The sequence below is a fragment of the Delphinapterus leucas genome, chromosome 18 (genome assembly GCF_059928025.1).
Source record: "Delphinapterus leucas isolate spDelLeu-1000000601 "Yukka" chromosome 18, BTC_Dleu_Yukka2, whole genome shotgun sequence".
Classification (NCBI taxonomy): domain Eukaryota; kingdom Metazoa; phylum Chordata; class Mammalia; order Artiodactyla; family Monodontidae; genus Delphinapterus; species Delphinapterus leucas.
This window is the reverse complement of record NC_143146.1, coordinates 58,683,501-58,702,967: the sequence shown is the minus strand read 5'-3', so window position 1 is coordinate 58,702,967 and position 19,467 is coordinate 58,683,501. Positions and strand designations below refer to the sequence as shown.

At 45.4% G+C, this 19,467-nt stretch overlaps 1 protein-coding gene across 3 annotated transcripts in view; it reads left to right on the top strand.

Moving 5' to 3' along the window:
* Window positions 1–14,688, top strand: part of RUBCNL (rubicon like autophagy enhancer) — a 38,056-nt gene extending 23,368 nt beyond the window's left edge. For 2 of the 3 annotated variants that reach the window (XM_022574856.3, XM_022574855.2), the window contains exons 7-14: window positions 169–298; window positions 2,258–2,403; window positions 3,872–3,936; window positions 9,088–9,326; window positions 10,401–10,462; window positions 12,069–12,222; window positions 13,186–13,276; window positions 14,458–14,688. In XM_022574856.3, coding sequence (XP_022430564.2) covers window positions 169–298; window positions 2,258–2,403; window positions 3,872–3,936; window positions 9,088–9,326; window positions 10,401–10,462; window positions 12,069–12,222; window positions 13,186–13,276; window positions 14,458–14,579 — 1,009 coding nt within the window. In that variant the 3' untranslated portion in view covers window positions 14,580–14,688. The remainder of the gene's footprint in view (window positions 1–168; window positions 299–2,257; window positions 2,404–3,871; window positions 3,937–9,087; window positions 9,327–10,400; window positions 10,463–12,068; window positions 12,223–13,185; window positions 13,277–14,457) is intronic. The other variant, XM_022574857.2, reaches the window with a different exon arrangement.
* Window positions 14,689–19,467: the final 4,779 nt, after the last annotated feature.

Here is a 19,467-nt window from a genome sequence, read left to right as displayed (position 1 = left end):
TTGAGTCGAGTAAGATAACCGTCGGTGGGCACGGTAAGATGCACGGTCTGTTGTATGACACCTCCTCTGGTTTTTGGTGAGGGAAGGATAGTTGAAAACCTGAAGCACAAGACCGTAAAACACTCCTCGTGAATATAGTGTTCCATTTTTGCATCTCTTACATTTTAGTGTCGTTTATGAGCCAAACTTCAATTCGGCTGAGCTAATAGCCAAAGAGTTATACCACCTCTTCAAGAAGTGCTGGATGTCAGAAGTTAATTATCAGCTGGCAGGCTCCCTGAATGCAGCTGGCTCCATAGTAAGTATCAACAGAAGTTGACCTTGAATCAAAGGTCCCTGAATTCTCATTTTGCCTGCTGTTCACCTCAGATGTTTCTGTCTTTCTTTGTTGCTGGGTGCTGATGGATCTGATGTTTATTGAGCGCTTGTGATGCGCCAGGGTCTGTGCTCAGCAATTCATGTTTTAATCCTCACAAGTCTCCTATTAGGTAGATGCTACTGTTATTTTAATTTTAAAGTGTTAGTTCCAGACCCTCAGTGGGGCTGGTCAGTGGTAGAGCGGCGGGAGTCGAGCCCCAGGCTGCCTCGTTTGAAAGCCCAGGCTGGTTCCCTTCCACACTGCCTGCCGAGCAGGCCACCCACCGCGGCAGAGGACTCTGTGGCAGAGGCTAAAGTCGGGGTGGGAGAAAAGTACTCTGGAAGTGCAGGGAAGGCAGTGTTCCATTTCATCAGGGGAACTTGGGAAGGCTGATAGGCGATCTCAGAATTCAAGGTAATCGTCAGGCCAGGCAGAATTGTAGCAGGTAGGGGTACGTGAAGGGCACTCTTGGCAAAGGGCAGCTGCAGCAAAAGTGACAGGGAGGTGCCGGGTGTGTTTCCCTTTTTTTTTGGCCATGCCACAGGGCATGCGAGATCTTAGTTCCCCGACCAGGGATCAAACCTGCGCCCCCTGCCGTGGAAGCTCAGAGTCTTAACCACTGGACCGCCAGGGAAGTCCGCGTGGTGTGTTTCTTTTTTTTCTTAATATTTTTTAAAATTAATTAGTTTAGTTATCTTTGGCTGCATTGGGTCTTTGTTTCTTCGGGCGGGCTTTTCTCTAGTTGCAGTGAGTGGGGGCTGCTCTTTGTTGCGGTTTGTGGGCTTCTCATTGCGGTGGCTTCTCTTGTTGCAGAGCACAGGCTCTAGGGGTGCGGGCTTCAGTAGTTGTGACACGTGGGCTCAGTAGTTGTGACTCGTGGGCTCAGTAGTTGTGACTCGCGGGCTCTAGAGCGCAGGCTCAGTAGTTGTGGCGCACAGGCTTAGTTGCTCCGCGGCATGTGGGACCTTCCCGGACCAGGCATTGAACCTGTGTCCCCCACATTGGCAGGCGGATTCTTAACTGCTGCTCCACCAGGGAAGTCCACATGGTGTGTTTCTTGAGCAGAGTGATTCGGTGTGGTTGGAAAACGTGTGTTTGTGTGTAGCTGGGTGTGTTTTGGGGACAGTTAATCTTAATCTTCCTTGGAAATTAAGCTCAAAAACGACCAAACTATGGAGGGCATAGATGCTAAGTTCAGGAGTTTGGATTTTAGATGCTAAGAGGAAAGGATAATGGTAGGGAGAGGTGCCTCTGCACCTGTATAAGCCGGGAAGTGTCTGCAGAGAGCTGCTTCTGGAAAGGTCTGACTACAGCAGGGGATTCTGATCCGCACCCTTTGTCAGCCTATTGACTAAGCAGGGTAAGGTTCTGCTGTGCAGGAAAGCATTCCAGGTCACACTGACCTACTTACAGCAATTTGAAGTCTGGAAACAAAAGAACTAACTGAAAATACCAAGCGAAGTGATCTCAGCTGTGTGATGTCTTAAGCAATTCTCCTGCAGAGGGTTTCAGATACAGGGAAGGCTCTGCCCAGGCCCTTTAGTTCAGATGAAAGCACTTTTCATTTCTCAAGGTAAATTTTAATGTTGGGAACACATTTGAATGTTCTTTTTTTTTTTTTTCTTTTTCTTTTTTGCGGTACGCGGGCCTCTCACCATTGTGGCCTCTCCCGTTGCGGAGCACAGGCTCCGGACGCGCAGGCTCGGCGGCCATGGCTCACGGGCCCAGCCGCTCCGCGGCATGCGGGATCTTCCCAGACCGGGGCACGAACCCGTGTCCCCTGCATCGGCAGGCAGACTCTCAACCACTGCCCCACCAGGGAAGCCCTGAATGTTCTTTTATTTCAGTTCCTGAAATATGCCTGTTGCTCCTAAATCCTCTTCTGGGTTATTTATGCAGGTTGTAAATGAAGAATGTGTCCGGAAAGACTTTGAATCCAGCACGGATATAGTACAGGAAATTAAATTGAAGTCGAGGATCAGAGGGACTGGAGACTGGGCGCCCCCTAGGTTTCAAATCATATTTAATGTTCATCCACCACTCAAGTAAGTCTGGGTTGCTGCTTGGACCCTCCAGTCCAGTTAAAACAAGTTGTTATGGGTCCCACCTGACTCGTTCTGAAAATAGGTGAAGGCAAAAAATAATATACCAAGGGACAAAGAAAAATTTGTTTTAGGAAGAGTAGAGTTGGGTATATTTTTCTGAGTTAGCTTTCTTGGCACCCTGTTTATCATGGGCTTTTGGGTTCTGTAAGTTTTGACAACTTGAGAATTTAACTATGTGTCCTTAATTATGAACATTACATAACAATTGAAAAGTAAATAGGCTCATATTAAGTGGCTAATAGTGAGCCTTAAAAATTACATACAATAATTTGAAGACTAGCCCACTATTTTCCAGTGCAATGTGAAGTAAAAATCAATGAATTACTTTTTTTAAAGGAAAATTTAATCTTGAAAAGCGCACCTATAGTTAAGAAACATAACAGAATGCAAATAAAAACATCTTTGTTCTCTATGAAGTAACAAAATCCTAAAAGACAAAAAAACTAAGATGGTGCAAAAAAAGGAAATAAATACATTGTATATAAATATATATAATAATTTAAAGTAGTGTTTATTCTGAGACTAGATGACATTGTAGACAAAGGGACATTGTAACGAAATACAGTTTTTTTCATTCCTCTTGGTTGGTATTTAAAACAGTGTACAAACTGCAGTGTTATGAAGGGACTGGTAAGGGTCATTGCCTTCCCTGTGGAGGTGCCTTATAGACTGACTTTATTTTTTTCTTTCAAGAGAATGCCAGGAAGTTCTCTGGGGCTGCTTGGGCAGAAAAGCCCCCTCTCCAAGCCTTGTTGAGGGGTCATTTCCCTTGGTGTGGGATGTCTTTCCTCTGGGATTTCACTGGGTCCTCTCAAAGGCACATGAGTAGGGTTCCACATATTTTTACCGTGGCCACTTTTGCTGACCCTAAACTGTATTAAAAATTTACAACTTTCTCCATATTTCCAAATCCCATGTGGAACTGTGACACTAACAGTTCAATAGCAAACACTTCAGTAGACTATCTTTCACCAAAAATGTTTGATAGCATTGCCTTATATTACCTCTTATTCATCTAAATGTCTTTGGGTCCATCTGTAAACTGCCCGAGTGCATCATCTCTTGGTGTCTCGTACCCCTGAACGTTCTCCTGTGTATTACGTGCCTCTAGTTCTCCGTGGAGAGAGAATTCTGTGTATGCCCAGTGAGAAGTCTCTAAAGACCCCTCGGTGGAATAGTTACTCGTGATACCGACTTCTGCTTTGGTGGTAGCAGGGGCTTTTAAAAGACCGAGAGATTTCAACTAGAAAACTCTACTGAATAATTCTATTTCTTTCCCAAATGAAAAATGATAAAATTAAGCCCCCATGCCAAGAAAAGTATGATGATGTCAATTTCTCTTCCAATCAGTGAAAAATGCCCCCTTGGCCTTTTCTGAAATGTAACTCTTATCATTTTCTGCCCTCAGGAGGGATCTCATGGTAGCGGCCCAAAATTTTTTCTGTGCTGGCTGTGGAACTCCGATAGAACCTAGTAAGTATGGAGAATGGGTTGCCTGCTTATTAGGTGATAACATTGTTTTCTTAAAACATAAGTATGGGTATATTTTTCTCTCAAATGCATACAAGCAATAATTACACAGCAACAAATCTTCTGTTCAACAATGATTTGATTCATAAGCATGTGAATGAAATTTACATAATTTCGTATCCATACCCTTGCATTTTTAAATACTGTAAGTTAAAAAGCACCCCCAAATAACCAATTCTTATATTTCCTGTTTATCCCTCTATACATCAGAGTTGGGCGGTGCATTGTTTTTGTCAGAGATGCCTTTGATGAGAAGTTATAGGCGCTTCATGATGCTGCCCTCTCTTTCATGAAGAGGCCACCGTGACGTACAAGGCTCTGTGACTGCCCATTACCTCTCCGACTCTTATCTCCTAACTTTCTCCCCGTCGGGCATTGAGCTCCAGCCACAAGGCCTCCCTGTTGGTCCTTGAAGGCGGCAGGCTCTCTCCTGACTCCGGGATTTGCATTTGTGCTTCTCTCTCCCTGGAATGCCCTCCCTACAGCGTCCCCCTGACTGGTTCTCTTCCTTCCGTCCCATCTTCATTCACAGATCTTCCCTGGCTACCCTATCGAAACTGTCCACCTCACCACCCTCCTGGCCACAAACACACACATACACACTTTATATTCCCCTTCCTTTCTATTTTTTATTCAACCACTTATCTCCCTAAAATATTCTTTCCTATTTTACTGATTTTTCTTATTATTGTCTGTCTCCGTCAGAAGACTCTAGTTCCGTGAGGACAGATATGTGGTCTGTTTTATCCATTGCTTTATCTGTTGCTCCTACAAGCGTACCTGGCACACAGTTGGGACTCAGAAGATATTTGTTGAATGACTGAATGGCTTATGCAGGAGCTAGCCAGACTCCTCTAAGAGGGTTTCAGGGAGTGGCCCCAGGGCCTAGAAAATTAGGTTTCACCCCGTCAGAAAGGTGAGTTGCTCTCCTGAGACTGGGAATCACTTGTTTTGCTGTGAAGGCATCCATAGGTCTAACCTGAGAAGGCTGGGAAAGGAGCTTTGTGGGAAAGCATTCCTTTGATAGGCAATCTTGGAAGGAAAAAGACTTTGAGCATCTCCACTTTAAGAAATAAAAATAGAAAGCAGAAATCTATCTGAACTTCCTTCTGCCATGCTGAATGATAATGCCTGCCATGCATCACAGTTGTAACTAATTTTCTTTGAATGACCCTCTTCCCCGCTAGTCTAGTGGGGACCATGTCTCTTTGGTTAACCACTGTATCCTGGTGCCTCAGTAAATATTGAATGCATGACTCAGAAAGTGTGAATGCGTGCCTATGATTCCACCAACTTTTAAAGTACTTCCCAGAGTTTTTTCACATGTGGAGACGTAGGCCTGCACCACTGATAATAGCATGGTCCTTCCCTCATGGAGCTTGCTGACAGGAAGTCATCAGCCAAGTAAATAACAGGGTGATGCCTGCGACAAAAGAGAAAGGGAAGAGTGCTATGGGAACTTAAGCCAGGGAACTTAATCTGGGCTCAGGGGGCTGGGAGTGAAAGGTTTCATAAGGAAGTGATTGTCCCCAAAGGAGAGAGAGAGAGAGGGGGAGGGGGAGGGGAGGGGAAGAGATAGTGTGTGTGTGTGTGTGTGTGTGTGTGTGTGTGTGTATACGGGTTGGGGGGGGTCACGATATGTAAAGGGCCCAAGGCTACTGCAAAGAAGTCCTGTATGACTGGAGAGTAGGAACAAGATCAGACAACATGCCACAGAGGTAGGCAGAGCACAGACGGCAGGAGCGTTAGCAACCGTGGAAATCATTTTGGACTTTTCCCGTGAACTTCCTATAGTTCTTAGGATAATTTTAACTTTTCATTTTGAGATATTTTTAGACTTACAGAGGAGTTGCAAAAATAGTACAGGCACAACCCATATACCCTTCACCCACCCTTCACCTTATAATAATCATAGTATAATTATTAAAACTGATACATTAGCATTGATACAATCCTAGTAACTAACCTACAGTGTTTATTTGGGTTTCACTAATGACCGCTATCCGTTCCAGGGTCCAATCCAGAATTCCACACTCAATTTAGTTGTCGTGTCTTCTTACTCTCCTCCAATCTCACACAAACTGAATCATTTGAAACGTAAGCAGCAGAAAGGATGGTATTTTACCCTTTAGCAGGTCCTAAAAATAAGGATGATGAACAGTTATCCCACCAAAGAAAATTAATAACGATTCTCTAATATTGTCTAATACTAGTCCAGATTCATTCGTGGTCCTCAAGATGATGTTTGTAGCTAATTGTCCACCCAGTTTCCAACCAAGTTTCATACATTGCATTTCGTCATTGTTTCTCTTTAGTCAGCTTTATTCTAGAACTGCACTGTCCAGTATGGTAGCCACTAGCCCCTGCGGCTACTGAAAATTAAAATTAATTAAAATAAAAAATCCAGTTTCTCAAGCACACGGGTCACATTTCAAGTGCCTAGCAGCCACCTCTGGCCAGTAGTGACTGTATCGGACAGCACAGATCAAGAACGTTTCTGTCCTCACAGAGAGCTCTGTTGGACAGCGCTGTTCTAGAATTTTTCCCTCTTATTTTTTTTCTATGACACTGACTTTTCCTGAGATGAGGACGACTGTGGTTCAGAGCAGAGTTTCTCAACCTCAGTGCTGCTGACTTTGTTATGTGTGGGGGATGGGGTGGGAGAGACTATGCTGTGCGTTGTTGGGAGGGGCATGGGGGAGACTACCCCGTGAGTTGTAGGAAGTTGGGCAGCATCCCTAGATGCCTCTAGCAGCTCCCCAGTGGTGACAACCAAAGTTGTCTAGACATTTCCAAATGTCCCTTAGGGGGAAAATCACTCCTGGTCGAGAACCGCTGGTTTAGGGTGCTTTGTTTTGTTCTGTTTTAATTCAAGGACTGAGGAAACCAAAAGAGATGGACGTAATTCATTCTGTATTGATAGTATAATGCTTAGTATGTATTCAATGAAATTTGGTGAATGAGTGGCTGGATGTTGAAACGTTAGGATTTTAGATGTTAGAGAAAGATGCACTCTGACAGGAAAATGCACTGGCCCCTTCTGTCCTCCTCTGTCTTCACATCTTGCTAAGTTCGATCAGGAAAATAGAGTTCAGGGGCCAGGATATCCCTGTGTTTTTCCCGTTTAATATAAAACGTGTTGAGGCCCTATCATACGCAGAATAATACTCATTATTCTTCATATCAGAGCTCTTAATCCAAGGTGGGAAATAGACACAGTACAGTAGACTTTTCAAAGTTTCAAATTTGAGAGCTCAGACATGAATCATTAAGCACTTAATAAGTTCTTCACAAATAATTTGTCAACCCTAGGGAAGTGTCATATGTTAATTTAGAGCTTGATAATAGCGTGTGTACATATGTACTTACTGTTGACCCATCACTCACGAATTCCGTATTTGCAAATTTGCCTACTCCCTAAAATTTACTTGTGACTCCAAAATCAGTGCTCACGGTGTTTGCACAGGCATTCACAGGTATGTGCAAAGCACCGAAAAATTTATCGCCTGAAATGTGAGTTGCCCGATGCACTTGCTCTCAGCTGAAATTGAACAAGGCAGCTCTGCCTCCTTGTTTCAGCTCTCATGCTGTAAACAAGTCCTTTTCACAGTTTGTTTAGTGCCATGTGTTTTTACATTTTTGCATTTTGGGGTGGTTTCAGCTGTTTAAAATGGCCCCCAAGCATAGTGCTGAAATGCTGTCCAGTGTTCCTAAGCACAGGAAGGCTGTGATGTGCCTTAAGGAGAAAATCAGCTTCCTTCATGAATGATAAATGTCAGCCTCGGCTCATCTTAGACCCTAGTCTTGAGGGAGGAGCGCACAGGAGGCTTAACTGAACTGCCATTTTCTTTCTTAAGCCAGGGGGTGGGCACCCAGGTATTGGTTGCATTAATTTCTATACCTTTTGTTTGTCAATATGTTCTATTAACAATATTTCCAAAAGCAATGCATGTTCATTTTAGCAAATTAAAAAGTGCAAAGAGCAAAACTCCTTTCTTTCCCCCACCCTCTAGAAGTATTCAGTGATGGCTTTTTGGTGGGCACTTTTTCGGACTTTGTATGGTTATTTTTAAAAACAAAATACAGATCACATAATACACACCTATACCTGCACGGCCACTGCCCACACTCTTCCCTGTATTTCATAGACCCCCGGGCATCTCACTGTTGAGTGCTCCATGCTTATCTAACCAGTTGCTTCTTAATGGATATTTAGATCGCCCCCCCCATCTATTATAAATGTGCTGTAATGAACGCTTTTCTCTATTGCCACACGTGCAAGTTAGCATTTCTGTCTAATGCTGCAGAATTAAGATTACTGCCTCATGTTTAAGAATTGAACTGTATCACGGAAATGTCCTAAAAGGTAGCCTCTCCTGTCAGCCCTGTGAGTGAGTGCCCACCACTCTACACCTCACCAGCTCTGGATCTCTTAAATGTGTGACAGTCTGAGGCAAAGCCAAGTATTTCACTCATTTTATATGCATGTCTTTGTACACTGAGACTGAGTGTTTTTTACATCTTTACTGGCTGTGTTTCCTCTTCCTATGTATTCCCAGCCTTTGTGCGTGTTTTTATATTTTTCCTCACTGATTTATTCAGGAACTCTTTGGGGTGCTACTTCCTAACAGTCTACATAGAGTGCGTTATCATTTCCAAAGCATTTTTCATATGTGTGATATCGCGGAATCCAGTTCTGAGTTGTTTTCGTGGCTTCAGGACAGTTAGCCCGAAGAGATTCGGGCTTATGAGAGTCTTCCTGCCAGTAAGGGGTTGAGACTGGACTCCCACCAAATCCCCAGACCCTGAATCTCATATTCTTTTGACCACACGTCAGTTTAAAAGGCCCATCTTCCAAATCCAAGAGTGTTTCGGGAGGGTTCTATTTCCCAACATCTGTTACACAAAAGCAAAGCTCATGAATGGCCATGACTCAAGGCCTCCGGTGTCTGCCAGAGCTTCCCCAGCACGGCTTCAGCGTCGTGAAAACAGCGAGCTGAGTCTTGCCCTTGGGAGGGAATTGGAGGTGGGGACAGGCAAGGGTGGGTTTCCAGCGTCAGGTGATCAGTGCTCATCCTTCCGTGTGTCCTGCAGAATTTGTGAAGCGGCTCCGGTACTGCGAATACCTGGGCAAGTATTTCTGTGACTGCTGCCACTCGTACGCGGAGTCGTGCATCCCTGCCCGCATCCTCAGGATGTGGGACTTCAGGAGGTACTATGTCAGCAATTTCTCCAAACGGCTGCTGGATAGCATATGGCACCAGCCTATCTTCAACTTGCTGCACGTCGGCCACGGCCTGTATACGAAGGCCAAGGAGCTGGACAGAGTGAGGGTGAGCAACTGCCTTTCCGGGGAAGGGAGTCCAGTGGCTGAAAGGGTCCCGTGGCAGTAAATGGACATCTCCCCCAGCTCAGGGCATCCAGACAGACCCTCAAAGGGGCGGATTTACCATCCAGCGGATGGAGCTTATGCTTCAGAGACCCTCGCCTGCTTGGGCTCTTTCCGTGGTCCCAAACCAAATTTCACATTTATGCGTAGTTTTCATTTATACCTAGCTTTTGAATTTTATTCTCTTTTGAATAAAAATTGTATGTGTTTAAGGTGTACAACATGACGATTTGGTATACATATACGTGGTGAAATGATTGCTAGTCAAGCTAATGAACATATCCATCCCCACACACAGTTACCTGTTGGGTGTGTGTGGTAAGAACACCTGAAATTTACTCTCTCAGCAGATTTCCACTATTTAATATAGTCTCGCGAACTGTAGTCATCATGCTATACGTGAGGTCTCTAGACTTTTCCTACGTAACTGCAACTCTGTACCCTGGAGCAGCATCTCCCCATTTCCCTCACTTCTTCCCCCTTAGGAACCACCCTTCTAGTCTCTGCTTTTATGTACCTGACTTTTTTAGATTCCACATATAAGTGAGATCATGCAGTTTTCGTCTTTCTGTGTCTGGTTTATCTCACTTAGCATAATGTCCTCCAGGTTCATCCATGGTGTCTCAAATCGCAGGACCTCCTCCTTTTGTATATAGTTTGGTGTTTTTCTTAAAGAAGGCCCCCAACATTGTATAAGCTTCAGGTTCCCCGAGACTTGGGTCCCCCCTGGACCCTCTGTAGATCTCTGGACTCAGTAATGAACCTCTGCTATAAAGACTGTGTATTTCAAAAGCTTATTTTCTAGAGTTGTAGCATTTCAAGGTTAGAAATAACATTTAATTTTGACTTGTACATTTCCAGTGTTTTTTTTTTAAACATCTTTAATGGAGTAGAATTGCTTTACAATGGTGTGTTAGTTTCTGCTGTATCACAAAGTGAATCAGCTACACGTGTACATACATCCTCCAGTGTTATTTTATCACATTTACTTTTCCCCCCGTTTGGTTCCTCACATCAGGAAATCCAGGAGCAGCTATTTCATATCAGGAAGCTGTTGAAGACCTGCAGGTTTGCTGAAAGGTGCTACTGCTGGCTGGGCGGGCGGGCGGGCCTGTGAATGGGAGGTCTGATAACCCTACGCACTTGCTGATCCTTTGTGCCTCCAGGCCCAGCTCCTCCAGTACATAGCAGTCACCTTGTGACTCTCCTTGGGGATGAGGAGCCCCTCTTGAGTGTTGCTAAGCCTTCTAACTCACTAGCAGGGAATTTAACATGTTAAGAAGAATGGACCAGTATAAGGATGAAACAGCTCTAACAAGTGGGCTATTATTATTATTATCATTATTTTAAATTGCGATAAAATACACATAACATAAAATTTACCATCCTAACCCTTTGTAAGTGTCCAGTTAAGGGGTTAAGTACGTTCACATTGCTGGCCAACCATCACCACCATCCATCCACAGAACTCTTTTCATCTTGTAAAACTGAAGCTCTGTACCCATTCAACACCATCTCCCCAGCCTCCATTCCCCCAGCCCGTGGGAACCACCCTTCTCTTTTCTGCCTCTATGATTTTGACTATTCCAAGTACCTCATATGAGTGGAATCAAACAGTTTTTGTCATTTTGTGACTGGCTTATTTCATGTAGTATCATGTCTTTGAGCTTCACCCCACGCTGTGGCCTGTGTCAGGATGTCCTTCTTTTGTAAGGCTGAATGACACTGCATTGTATGTATATTCCACCTGTTGTGGACCCATCCACCCTTCTTGGGTTGCTTTCTTTTGCTTGTTGTGACGAGTGTTGCTATGCTGATAGAGAGGCATGTCAACTTTTATTGGCTGTGTTATAGTCTGTACTATGATGTGGTATTAAGTATTGTCCTATTACTGAACACCTCATACATTTTAAATATCTTTTGTTATTAAAAAAAAAAAAAGCACTAAGCTTTAGCTGAATCTCTGACCACATCCATAGGTATAGCCTGAGGATGAACTTCTGAAGGCCATGTCCATAAAGGCACAGGCATGAATTTAGCAGAGATTTTTGCAGTACGCGGGCCTCTCACTGTTGTGGCCTCTCCCATTGCGGAGCACAGGCTCCGGACGCGCAGGCTCAGCGGCCATGGCTCACGGGCCCAGCTGCTCCGCGGCATGTGGGATCCTCCCGGACCGGGGCACGAACCCGCGTCCCCTGCATCGGCAGGCGGATTCTCAACCGCTGCGCCACCAGGGAAGCACTGGATGCCTGCCTCTTAATCTCAGTGCTGGACCAGTGGTTTGGGAGTCATAGTAACCCTCCTGAGGCATCACTCAGTGATGCTGATGGACTTGAAATTTAGCGGAAATGAATTAAGTGGTAATTTTTATCTCAGTACACGTTTTCAGGACTGGAAAAACAGATTTTCAGTTTTCTTTTGCTCAACGTGCACATGGGCAGGCTGCCAGAGACACTTTTCTTGTTCAGCTTTTTGAAATTCGGCGTTTATGGAATTTTAACTTCCTGGCTTCCAAGCAGATTGGCAAAATGTAAAGTGGGGAGTAAAGTTAACTTGTTCCTGGGGCAATTTTTTAAAAAGTTGAATTCAAAATATTCAGTGTGAGTGCCAGGAAAAAGCACCCCCCTGTTTCTGCCCTTGCCTGTGTCAGGTGGGTTTGATTTCCCCTTGGTTTCCTTTCCGGCAGCACGTTAAAGGAGTTTGAACAGGTGCCAGGACACTTGACTGATGAGCTTAACCTGTTCTCCCTGGAGGACCTGGTCCGGGTCAAGAAAGGGCTGCTGGCGCCCTTGCTCAAGGACATTCTGAAAGTTTCCCTCGCGCACGTGGCCAGCTGTGAGGTGAGGTTTGTCTGCCCTGGTGGGTGCATCCCTGAACTGTCCCTTCTGTGGCCAGGCCTGGGCAGGGTGTTCTGCACTTGCCTCGTTTAACCCTCACAAACTCTGAGGAAAGTACCAGCAACACTATTTGCAGATGAGAAAAAATGAGGTTCAGAGCTGTTAAGTACCAGACCAAGAGCATCTTACTGGGATGCAAGCCTGGGCCAAGCGACTTGTCGTCTGGGCGCCCAGCGCTGTGTGGGGGCCTCCCTCGACTCCCATCTGCCCTGACGTGCCAAATGCAGCTGTGTAGACTCAGGATCCAGTGGATCAGGACCTCTGTGTCTTCAGAGCCTGACAAGTTGCAGGGGAGCTATCAGAAACAAAATGAGATCCTACTTAAAATCATGATCTTTCTCTGGTGCCTCAAACTGCCCTGATGTGCAATTTCTCCAGACAAAACAAATGCACATTTATTGTTCTGATTCTTCCTTTGTGGCAGGTTATAGCATCCCGTTCCTTCTAGAGGCTAGAATCATAGACATTTAAACATTGGTGTTTACAGAGCTCTGTATGTCATTAGAACTCTTGTATAGTAAGAGCAGTGTACAGTCTTGGCTTATAGAATACCAAACTGAAATCTTTACATCATCCGCCATGGACAAGCTTTTTAATTGTTACGTATGTCCACGGCATTCAGTGGCCTTGTGCAAATATGATACGTTGCGTAGGCATATCTTTTGTCCTATGCAGAATGTTTCATTTGACTTCTATGAAAATTGCAATTCATGAATTTATATAAACGTTTTAAGTGCAGAAACTTGTTACTTCCACAGTCAATCTGGGGGATGCTAGAATAAAAGATTTCAATACCTGGGGAAAAAACTGGTGTTTATAAAGTTCTGTGAAAGTGGTAACGCAGCTTCTGCGTCAGGAGAAACATTACCAATGAGGACTCTCACTTTTTGACTCCTATTCTTACAGCTGTGTCAAGGAAAGGGTTTCATTTGTGAATTTTGCCGGAGTACAGCTGTCATCTTCCCATTTCAGACCGCAACGTGTAGAAGATGTTCAGGTATCATAACGCGATAATACCTTAAGCTTTATAGTGGCTTAATAACTTAAGTGCAAAGTTAAGTTTGATGACTTAAGCACAAAATTAACTTAAGCTTAAAAACAGCTTAATGACTAAATCACTGTGTTATTTCTTTAAAGTATAATAATGCTGGTGTGTGCTTCTGTGTTGAATTGGAGCCTATAAAGGTTTGGGTGCACAGGGGGGAGAATTTGAGTGGGGCAGAGCTAAAGGATGATGTCTTATGGAACAGGGTTTGGAGAGAGGAGGTGGTCCCTGTTTGGCCTGTCCCCCAATTCTTCTACATCAGGGCAAGTTACAGCTGCCCCTGTTTTGTTTTGTTTTGTTTTGTTGTGGTACGCGGGCCTCTCACTGTTGTGGCCTCTCCCGTTGCGGAGCACAGGCTCCGGACGCACAGGCTCAGCAGCAATGACTCACGGGCCCAGCCGCTCCACAGCATGTGGGATCTTCCCGGACCGGGGCACGAACCCGCGTCCCCTGCCTCGGCAGGAGGACTCCCAACCACTGTGCCACCAGGGAAGCCCCAGCTGCCCCCCTGTTTTGTAATTGAATCACAGTCAATCCCAAGTTCACTAGGGCACTTCTCAGGTTCAACACCTGCGAGAGTATGAAGGCAGCCGGGTTGGGCAGAGGGAGAAGTTGAACTGTGGTGGGGTAGCCATGAAGACTCAGTGCATCTCAGGGGAGCTGGGATGGTTTTGCGGCATTTTGCCAAACTGGAGACAAGAGAGCCAGCCAGGTCTTTAAACCTCATATTGACCAGTCTCTAGATGCGGGCTGGGGCCAGCGAGGGGGCATGACCTTGATCAATCCAGCTCTCTTTAGTCAGGGCCATTTCCAGAGAAGGGATGCTTCCTCCTGAGCCATCAGCCATTGATGTGGTGATGCACTCTTAGCACCCTGGGGGGTGGTCTTTGGACAGATCTGGGAGGCACTGCAGCATCCACGACATCAAGCTGTCTGAGCCTCATGTTCTACTGGCCCTCATGACCTACTGGGGACTTTATAGTCCCTCTGAGTTTCAACCTGCCTGACTTCTCTTTGGAAGACTCTGGTTTCTGGGTTCAGATCCCCTCTCTCCCCGGGATGGGCATAAGCGTCTGTACATATTTGAGAAAACCAGCTACCTGTTAGCTGACGGCTGTCCTCCTTGCTTGCAGCATGCAGGGCTTGCTTTCACAAGCAGTGCTTCCAGGCCTCCGAGTGCCCCCGGTGTGCGAGGATCGCAGCAAGGAGAAGACTTTTGGAAAGTTTGCCCTCTGTGGCGACATCATGCCCTTGACTGTCGTGAGAAAGACTGTGAAACACTTGTTATGATCACGTCTCCTGTTGATAAGATTGTTTTATTATTTTATTTTATTTATTTTTTTTTTTTGCGGTACGCGGGCCTCTCACCGCTGTGGCCTCTCCCGTTGCGGAGCACAGGCTCCAGACGCGCAGGCTCAGCGGCCATGGCTCACGGACCCAGCCGCTCCGCGGCATGCGGGATCTTCCCGGACTGGGGCACGAACCCGCGTCCCCTGCATCGGCACGCGGACTCTCAACCACTGCGCCACCAGGGAAGCCCAAGATTGTTTTATTATTGAGTGTTGTCTATTAAGAAAAAAGATGGCCAATATTCTCTTCGTTATGTATATTTAATATTTTACAAGAATGCAGATCCTTTGTTATTAAGCCTAGGGTTGTTACTGGTGATTTTGTTTACAGATGTTCAATGTTTTTGCTGCTACTGGTTTTTTAAGGTTTTTTTTTCTTTTGATACTTCTTAAATTGTATTTGAATAGTTGTATTTAGCTAATGGTGGAGCCTATTTTTTATGAATTGTAACTGACAAGGCAAATGACTCAGTTCCTCTTCCCGTGAAGCTTGTTTTGTGAAAGGGATTGGTACTTGCAAGGAACCAAAAGGCAACCAAAAATCTGTTTGCTCAGGCATTTTTTTCCAACTTAAATTCCATTTTGTAATTGTATCAGTCTTACAGATTTACTTATTCCAGGGTTTGTACAGAGGGTACGTATTACTTTTGCAGTTACATCTGTGTCAAGATGAGTTTATGCTTAGCGGTGAACGCAGGTGCCGTTTGAAGTAGTTGCCTCTAGATGGCGCTCTTTCAGGTGGCACAAATCAAACCTGTATTTGTCACCTTTGTTCCACAAAGTCAAGGGACGCATGGGTGGGTAGAACTTTCAGTGTTTTGTCTCATAGACATAAAATTGACCATAAGATATTTGAAGAGTTAAATACGCTGTGGGGAAATGCTGTTAATGAACACAATGTGATTATAGTAATAACTTTAAAATCATAGACATTCCATTAACAAGGTTAAGTGAATCACAAAACCTTTATAAATTTCTTTTTCCTAATATTTCTTATATTTACATGCTTTTCTTCCACCTCCTATATACTTTCTCCTGCTTCAGAAAGGGCCCTGGGGCTGGGTCCCTTCTCGGCACATCTTTAGTCTGGAACGTGGTGCCATGTCCCCAGGATTCTCACGCCCTAAGGAAACCTACTCAGAATGAACTTGTCAAACAGCACAGGCAAGCAATAAAGTGGGACAGGTCGTTCCCTCACCTCATCCAGTGTTGTGTGTGTGTGTGTGTATGTGTGTGTGTTTCATTCAGTGGGATGATATTGGGTACTTGCAAGAAATGAGTGTCTACTATAAATCTGGCATCTTCTCATCCTATCAATTGTTTTCCCGTCCCAGATGCCCCTGCTGGAGCTGTGCCCCCATTCATTATTTAAGCTAGGTCTCTTTTATTTATTTATTTTTTAATTAAAAAAAATCTCAGTGTGTTTTAATTAATTAATTAATTAATTTGGCTGTGCTGGGTCTTAGTTGCAGCACGCGGGATCTTTGTTGCCACGTGTGGGGTCTTTAGTTGTGGCATGCGGGCTCTTAGTTGTGGCATGCATGCGGGATCTAGTTCCCCGACCAGGCATCAAACCGGGCACCCCTGCATTGGGAGCGGGGAGTCTTAACCACTGGGTACTGGGGAAGTCCAAGCTAGGTCTCTTTTAAATAGAAATTCAGGCACATAGGATAAGATAAATGAGATGAAATTTAAGACACTGTTTCATTTTTACCCATAGCTTATATTCTGTCTTAGGAATCTAGGATCCGAGGGGCATGTTGATATTCCTTATAACAGTCCTACGAGGTTCATGTCAATATCTCCATTTTACAGGTAAGGGCACTGAGGCTTAGAGAAGAGGAGTAACTTACCTAGGTTCCCACAAGTTATGCATGCTGCCTGCCTCCAAAGACCATGTTCCAACTCCCACTTCTTCCGTGGCATCTTTCTTAGATTATACAAAAAAAACACTTTAACTTCTAAGTGCTGGTCAAACCTCAGCTGGTGGCATTGGCTGAGTATTTTCTCACATTCTTCCCTTGCGTTGATTTGAGGGAGTTGCTGTGGCTTATGCATTGCTTGAAGGGCTTTGTGTTCAGGCTGCCAGGTCTGTAAGGCACTGGTGAGTGTGTGTGTGTGTGTGTGTGTGTGTGTGTGCATGTGTGTATGGGTGTGAGACACATTTTTGATGTTGAGGAAGAGTGCACAGGAGCTACCAGGAAGTGATGCTTTTGGTTCTTTATTTTGAGGAAGAATGAGGCCATTTAAATCACCAGTCTACAGGTTTGACTGGGCTGTGGTTCCTCCCTGCCCTGGTAACAGAGGCTCCTTCCCAGTAAGGTACCTGTTGGAACAGAGAAGTGGCCTCAGCCCACCCCGGAGGGAAGTAATTAGTTGTGACATATTTTGCTCTTTAATGGGATTTACTCCTTGCCTGGTTTTCCCATGGCTGCTGGAAGGTAGACGAAGACATAGCATTTCTCATCAGGCCATCGCCCACCGTGAGGCACTGGGGTTCAGTCCCAGGATCTCAGGGATCAATCTTCTGCCTTTATACTCTTTACTGGGAAAATCCCAATAACATGTCCTTTACAGTCGTGATTCTCAGCTGCAAGTAGGGAGTTATACCAGGGGACATGGGGCAAGGAGGCTGAGCCATCCCAAAGTCGTCCTGGTGTGATGACTTGGGTAAGAATCTTTGGCCAGAACTATGGACCGAATCCCAGATCTGCCACTTCCTACCTGTGTGACTCTGACCGCGCTACTTAAATTATCAGTACCTGAGCTTCTGTTTGAAAACTGGGGGATAATAACGATCTGTAGTGGATATGAGGATTTGACATGAAAATGAAGCATCCAGCAGAGGCAAGGAGCATGGAGGCAGGAACGCAGCAAGATGAAGGTCAGGAGGGGCCCTGGGAGGAGAGATGCCTGGAGGTGCAGGCAGGAGCCTGACAAAATGCAGAGAGAAGCACAGGATTTGCCTCAACTCTGGGGTTAATCTCTCACATCCTTAGTCCTGTCGGCCAGGAGAGCTGGCCCTACGTGTGTGAGGAAGTGAAGAAGCGTGTTTTCTCAGTTTTAGGCTGAGGTTTTCCAGTTGTGTTTGCAGTCTGCCATCTGTGACATCACTCATGAAAGCACTATTTTAGTTTCTGGTGAAGTGAAAAAGAGAACTCTGATTCCTCTTTCCAAACCAGTTGGGGGATTATTTAAAGATAGAGCTCCTTATAAGGAAGCACCTTATAAAGGATGTTGACAATGAGACAGTGAGATTCTCTCCCACGTCCCCCTTCGGAAATGACCTTGAGAAGTCTCGTGACGGAGGCTTCGTGTATGTGATATCTGGTTGGCATGAAACCAGCTGAGCCGTGGCGGCAGGGACTGAGGTTCCCAACACCTCACTCACATGTCTACACTGTTCCTTTCAGCGAGAAGAGGAAGGCGGCTGCAGGGAGGCCGCCAGGATGCACTAGGTCTGGTCTTGGCGTCCAGAGCCATGAGCCCGCAAAGCAGCCTTCCGCCCACAGAGCCCTCCTGCCACAGCTAGGCAGAGGCAGAGAAGCTTCTACTTGCTCATTTGGGAAGTGTCCCCTTCTGCCACCGCCCTATCCCCACTCTGTTGTTTTTGCCCTCGGTCCCATTCACTTTAAACAAATTTCAACATTGAAAACAAATTAACGATGCTATTCCATAGGCCATTTGTTGGGGGGTGCATTTGCCAGGCACATAAAGGTACCTTTGGGAAAGGGCTAGAGCCCAGACTCTAGTTACCAGGATCTGAATTCCTTCCCCTGAACTCTTCTCATTATGGACTCCACAAGTGGCAGACAAGAGCACCGTGCCTTCCCACTGAAGGGGGAGGCCTCTGGGGACAGCTTCTCTATTAATATTGAACAGAAGATGGCTTATTAGTAGCTGGTGGGCAATCTTTATTACATCAAGTTAATGGACAGTGGCTCCCGTGAACCATGAGTCTATTAAAAAAAAAACAGAAAGAAAGATGTGTCTCCAGCTTGTAGCATGTCCATCAGTATTGCTCTTCTCTTCCTGGGCACATGGTCCTAGCCCCATGCATCTGGCTCAGCCAATGTAGCAAAAGAGGGACCAGTGAAATTCAAGTGGAGATGGTGCCCATTACTTCCGGTCTGGCCTTGAAACATCCTCTTTCCTTCCACTCTCTCGTTTCTCTCTGTCCCAAGACCCCTCTCTGATATTCAGCCTGAGAGGAGAGACCTAATCTGGAGGTGTTTGTTTTTATAAACGTGGATTGGTGGTAGCAGTAGGGGACCCAGGGTGTGGGTAACTGTAAGGGTGAACAGGCAGGTGTGTAGGGGGAGGATGGCTATGGACCCCGGCCTTCCCTTAGTGTAGTCCAGTTCCTTTAACGAGGTCCTCTGATGCTCCAACTAGACCTCCGTGTCCCGAGGGCCTCAGCCTCACATCGACACAAGCCAAACTCACCTACTTATGACTATCCCCTCAGCCTTCCCAGCTACACTAACTTATGCTAACAGGTTATTGGGTTCTCCCAGTTTTGTACCAACTTCAGAGCTGGGGGCAGGTAAGGACTTCAAACGATAAATCTTTTGCCCCCAGCTTTGTCTGTGTTAACAGCACCAGAGCCTGGGATGTCTGGAAAAAGGGAGAAAATGAATATTTACTGTGCATCTGTTATGTGGTAGAGACTGAGGTTTTCTATCTTAAAAATAAATGGCCGGAGAAATTCTCTCTGGGGCAATGACGTTGATTCTGAGCCTTAAATAGCAAAGAGCAGAAGGACATGCAAAGATCCGTGGCCTGAGCATTCTT